General features: G+C 43.8%; 1 protein-coding gene across 1 annotated transcript; it reads left to right on the top strand.

The window, feature by feature from the left end:
- Positions 1–2,113, top strand: LOC114785202 (T-box-containing protein TBX6L-like). The gene is made up of 8 exons (XM_028971064.1): positions 1–77; positions 178–280; positions 494–668; positions 770–921; positions 990–1,060; positions 1,225–1,310; positions 1,394–1,598; positions 1,684–2,113. Exons 1-8 carry the CDS (start codon positions 1–3, stop codon positions 2,111–2,113), a joined length of 1,299 nt encoding a protein of 432 aa, XP_028826897.1.
- The last annotated feature ends 3,867 nt before the right edge of the window (positions 2,114–5,980 follow it).

The following is a 5,980-nucleotide window of genomic DNA, read 5'->3' as shown; positions in this document are numbered from 1 at the left end:
ATGGCCCTGGAAAATTCAGACCTCTGGAAATCTTTCCATGAACTGGGTACAGAAATGATCATCACAAAGCCTGGAAGGTAAGGGAGAATTGCTGGACTTCTCCACAGATTAAACATTATGAGTTTCAATATCTTGCATGAGTTCAGTCTATAAATTCAATGTTCCTTCCTTTGACAGAAGGATGTTTCCACACTGTTTGATCAGTGTGTCTGGACTCGTTCCCTACGCTAATTATGTAGTCATGGTGGACATGGTCCCTGTAGACAACTTCAGGTATAAGGTAAGCAAAGCAAAACGTTCCATCTTATGATCTTGAATCATGCAGTCTCTTTTCCCATAATACTTTGTTTTCCCCAAATGCTTCCAGCCATGACCAATGGAGTAATTGTGTATTATGGCGAGTAATTGTAGAACATATTGGATCATATTTGAATCTGTAGTAACATTGAATGAGATCAATGTTACTACATTTCAACATCTTAATTTTTTCTAGTGGAACAAAGGGCAATGGGAAGTGGCTGGAAAGGCAGAACCACAACCTCCCTGCAGGACATATGTTCACCCAGACTCCCCTGCACCAGGAAACCATTGGATGAAGCAGTCCATCTCTTTGCTGAAGCTGAAGCTCACCAACAACACTCTAGATCAGCATGGCCATGTAAGCACCTTTCAAAAACTGTATTGGGATTGTTATATTTTCAATTGCTCCTGTATGCTTGTTAAAGTCTTGCCCAGCATTGTGTAAGGAGATGTTCTCCCTGACCCATTCCTCAGATCATCCTTCACTCAATGCATCGGTACCAGCCTCGTTTCCACATTGTTCAGGCTGATGACCTCTACAGTGTTCGCTGGGGAGCCTTCCAGACCTTCAGCTTCACAGAGACTTCATTCACTGCAGTCACGGCTTACCAGAATACCAAGGTCAGTCCCAACAACCCCTTTTTTTTTTTTTTGACCGGTCACTGGCTTACTGACTTCTTATGTTTCAGATTACAAAGTTGAAAATCGACCACAACCCTTTTGCTAAAGGATTCAGGGAAGAGGGCACTCATGCAAAAAGGTGAAAAGCACAATTCTATCTTCTCCCATGAGACAATAGAGGTGACTCTCAGGGTCATACCCAGGCCAGCAGCCAAATAAAAACTTTGCGGCCATCTCTTCATGCTGTACCCTCAGACTGTTCTGACACAAACCCCCCCCCTTTTTTTTTTTTTTAAATGGCAGGTTCCGTCTTCACAAGAACCAGGAGGGTCTGTCCAAGAAGCAGAAAACTGATAATGGAAAGGAGCCGGAATATCTGAACAGCTCAAGTGAGTTATACCAACCTTTGATTCACAAAATAAAGACAATCTCGTCTTATACATCAGAGTAATGGTAACTTTCACCCCAGCAGATTACCCACGCCTGCCTTATGACCCCCAGAGAGAGGATGAGGAGGTCCCTGTGGTTGACAAACAGGGTCTGGGGTCCCAGGATGATCACATGTCCCCGTGGGATATGGAGCAGGACCCCACCCAGGGACTTCATGGAGATGCTGGTATGGACTTCAGCAGCTCAGAGCAGATGGTACCAGGCCAGGCATCCTACCCATCATTTAGGTATGAACTAGCATTGTTATGATTACCCTGTATGAAAAACAGAATGGTGATGAGGAGATGACATAAAAACATTATTTTCTCTCAGGGTGTCTAGATCGCAAGACTTTCCCCGACTCCAATCACCTTCCAGCTCAGAGGCCAGCATTGAGCGCCGTAGCTACGAGTCTCAGTTCGCTGACGTGGCCACGGTCCCTGATGAGGAGGTCACCAGACCACCGATGACCACTGGCATGGGACCATCACAGTGCCCACCACTGGACTACTCGCCGTCCACCAGCCTGCCAACTGCGTCAAAGAGCAAGCCCAGCCTCCGACCCCACCCTGTTTACGGCCACTACAGCACCGAACACACCCTGGCCCAGTGGCCCGGAGGCGTCCCGGCTCAATACTCAGGACCCGCCTACCCCCACCCACAACACCTAGCACCAGAGCACAGCGTGCCTCATTATGGCTATCACCATGGCAACGTGGCAGAGTGGAGCCAGTACCCACTGTTTTCCTACTCCTGTTGGTAAAGGCTGGCATGATGGACAGAACTACCAACCAATCAGAGTTGATGTGGTCACATCCTGGACTCCTGGTTATTGTTTCAATATAAACAATAGCAATGATTACAAACTTTTTGAAGCATGTTTTTGAGCAAGTAGTTTCATTTTTTTAGTGAAGCTAAATAAATATGAAATGAAGGAAAATGCTGAAAATGTTTCGTGTTGAAACGTTGAAGATGTAAAGCCACTTTTGTTAGACTGGAGAGAATATGTTTGCGTGTGTGTGTGTGTGTGTGTGTGAGAGAGAGAGAGAGAGAGAGAGAGAGAGAGTTCATAATTAAAATGTGCAATAAACTTAGTTCATGTGAACATAACTTCTGCCTTACTGGTTTTATTTCCGGGATGATGAGGTTTGCTAATGAATAAGATTGTACATAAAAAAAAGTTTTGCCAAATTGGTTAAATTCATTTGCTGGGGAAAGAGAAGGGTTTTAGCACACACACTGTAAATGGAAGTAAGTTTGGTGTGTGTGAATTGTCCCCCGGCTTGTTAAATGTTGCAGTAATTGGGACTCTGGTGTTAGATCCTAAATGAGTTGCAAAGCTGTGGCCCTCCCTTTGGGGGGTAATTGTGAGTTTGTCCTGGTTGTGAAAGCAGCTGTGGCAAGTTCTGAGCCCAAATGACGTTTTAACAGCCGTCTGTGTCCTCCCCACCGCAGGGGACATTTGTTCTGACCACCAGCAGTCAGCAGCCACCCATAGAGTTGTGGACATCCCTGCCAATTTTGATTTTAAATGATCTTGACCTGCCTACATTGGTGTTTCTTCATACTAAAAAGAGAGTACCATGGAGCAGCACAAGGTCTAAAGAATATGTAAGAATTCACTGTGACATCACTGGTTGGTGGCTGGCTTGACAACATTACAGTCATTCCGGAAATAAAACATAGTCAGGCAGACGTTTTGTTCCCATGAACTCATTTTATCGCACATTTTAATTGCAAATTCTCTATTACACACAAAAATATTCTCACCAGTGGCTTGACATCTTCAATGTTTTAACACTAAAAATTTTCAGCATTTTCCATCAGTTGATATATATTTAGCTTTTCATTCACTTTCACTCTGTAGATGATGATTAGAGCCAAACCTGGATAAATGAGAAACGTTTGAGGACATGTTGAGACTGGATTCTGGTTAGTTTATTCCTTAGTGCATGATGACTGTTATGATAAAACATTCCAATATGAGGGGTGTGGTGTTTTCCTGGACAGTGCTACCATTTACATTTATAGCATTTAGCAGATGCCCATTATCCACAATGACTCACAGCAATCAGTAGTGACAGGGACAAGAGCGTGGATACACTCAGGGTTAAGTGTCTTGCTCAGGAACACAATGGTAGTAAGTGCCTGCTAAATACCAGAAATGTACAATGTAAATGTAGTAACTTTGTGTTCTTCTGGTTCATAGACTACCACCCCCCTACCCTTATCCACAGTCCATTAGTGTCCCTGAATATTAAAATGATTCATGGTTCAATGACCCCCCCCCCCCCCAGTTAACACAAGTACATAAACAACCATGATGATTTGCATAGCCTCTGACTATTCAAATGTTGTCACACATTTCCATTTTACATTTCCATTTAAGGCATTTGGCAGACGCCCTTATCCAGAGCATCTTACAACGTGCTTCCATGTTACAATCAATGAAGTGATCAATTTTGGTTCACTGGGACCCCCAACTATGAATACAATATTTTTATTCACTATGTTGTAGTTTCTATACATAAGTCGGACAATAAGAAGGTTACAAGTTAATTTAAATATTCTCTAAAGAGGAAGGTCTTGAGCTGCCGTTTGAAAGTGCTCAGTGACTGAGCTGTTCTGACCTCCAGGGGAAGTTCATTCCACCACCGAGGGGCCAAGACAGAGAAGAGTCTAGATGAATCTCTTCCTCGTACCTTCAGAGATGGAGGGATCAGGCGAGCTGTACTGGAGGCTCGGAGTATACAAGGTGCAGTGCAAGGTATAATACGGGCTGTGAGGTTGGATGGTGGTATTCCATGTTTGCCTTTGTAGGCCAGCATCACTATTTTGATGCGTGCAACTGCTGGGAGTCAGTGGAGGGAACGTAGTGGAATTTTGCAGTGTTGGGAAGGCTACTTTTAAAATGTATTCCACTACAGATTACAGAATACATGCCCCAAAATGTAGTTTGTAACGTATTCCGTTAAGTTACTCAATGTGAGTAACATATTCTGAATACTTTGGATTACTTAATATATTGTCATGCTTTTTACAACTACATGAATGTACCAAACACAGATAATAAAAAAGCCCTGTTTTTCCTTAACCGTTTCTTTATTTACAAAGCTGAAAAGTGGAAGAGTATTAGACAAACTGTCATGATCCGGAGTCACCCCTGCCAGACATCGCCATGTTCAGCCCAACGTGACAGAATGACCTGACCATATTTGGATGCAGCCAATCGACGCCCTGCTGAGATCCAGGGAGCCGTGGTTGGTTGGGAGGACGTCTATCCCACAGTTCCATGTCTGGTGTTATCCAAGGTTCCATGTATGGACGTCCCCCAATGCTGCCGTCTCGTCCGGATTCCAGCAACGCACCCCTGGTAATTGCCAGTTCCCCGCCATGATCCATGCCTCGTTTTTAAATTTCCCCCAGTGTGACAGACTCTCGACGGCCTACGAAAGCTACCATGGGGTTGAGAAATTCTGTGACTCTGTCCATGTTCCCCCTGGCGATTCCAGAGGCGGGGAGTACTGGCAAATTCACCGGTCTCCTCAACCCCACGGTAGGTTTCGTAGGCCATCGAGGTCCGGTCGCACGAAATCGCTGGTACTCCCCGCCGTTCAGGTGCTCCCAGTGTTAACCAAGAAAAGGAGAGCGCAGACTTCCTAGCGGGGCGAGCCGGAGACTGACCGGAGTGACGGGTGCCTGCGGAAGGAGGATGCCAGTCCCCCAAAGACGAGCCGCCACTCATTCTTATGGACTTCCTCCCCCCCTTTCATGGACCGTTTTGTGGGGCACTCCGAAGGTTGTGCCTTTTGAGGGGGGTACTGTCATGATCCGGTCTGGCAGGGGTGACTCTGGGTCCGGAGTTAGTCTTGTGCAATGTTCCCTGATCGTGTTGAACTGTGCATAATTATATAATTGTATAAAGCTATCCTGTTTGTGTCTGTTCGCTGTAAAGTCATTGTGTCGTGATGTTCCCCTGTTGCGTGCATCATGTATTAAACCCCTGTCCTGTGACGTTGTGTGTATGCATCTTCCTTCATCACCATGTCCAGCCCAATGAGACACAAATATAAACTATGCCATTGAAAAGTTTTTACTGTTATGGTCACCAACATATTCCAACATATTTGACCTAATCTTCCTGATTAGGTCAAAAAAGATAATATATAAAAATTAAAAATGTACTTTTTTTGGCATGTACTGTCAATATTATTCTTCTACAAAAAAATTCAAAATACTAAAGATCCTTCAATACAAATAAGATATTCAAACATGATGTGACAATGACAAAATGCACTTTAAACCTTGCCACCAGATATAATTTTAAACACAAGGCAATATATGTTTTAATGCAACCCAGCAACATTATTTCATGGCCATTTAACAAAAGCATGCAACAAGAACCATCTAAGGTGTCAGTGAGGAACTGTTTGGTTGAAAAACATAAATCCCCCCCAAAAATGCAATAATTGGCTAACAATTACCATAAACATACAGTATGAGGTGCTGCTTTTCAAATGCTTGCAAAAAAACAAACACTAAGTTTACAAAATAATTAGGTTACAAGCCTTATCAGCGAACAATAAAAATGCATGAATTAATTATTCCTCACACTCATACTGAACTTGGA

Source organism: Denticeps clupeoides, chromosome 3 (assembly GCF_900700375.1).
Source record: "Denticeps clupeoides chromosome 3, fDenClu1.1, whole genome shotgun sequence".
Taxonomy (NCBI): Eukaryota; Metazoa; Chordata; class Actinopteri; order Clupeiformes; family Denticipitidae; genus Denticeps; species Denticeps clupeoides.
The sequence above is the reverse complement of the archived record's forward strand: the minus strand, read 5'-3'. Positions and strand labels throughout refer to the sequence as shown.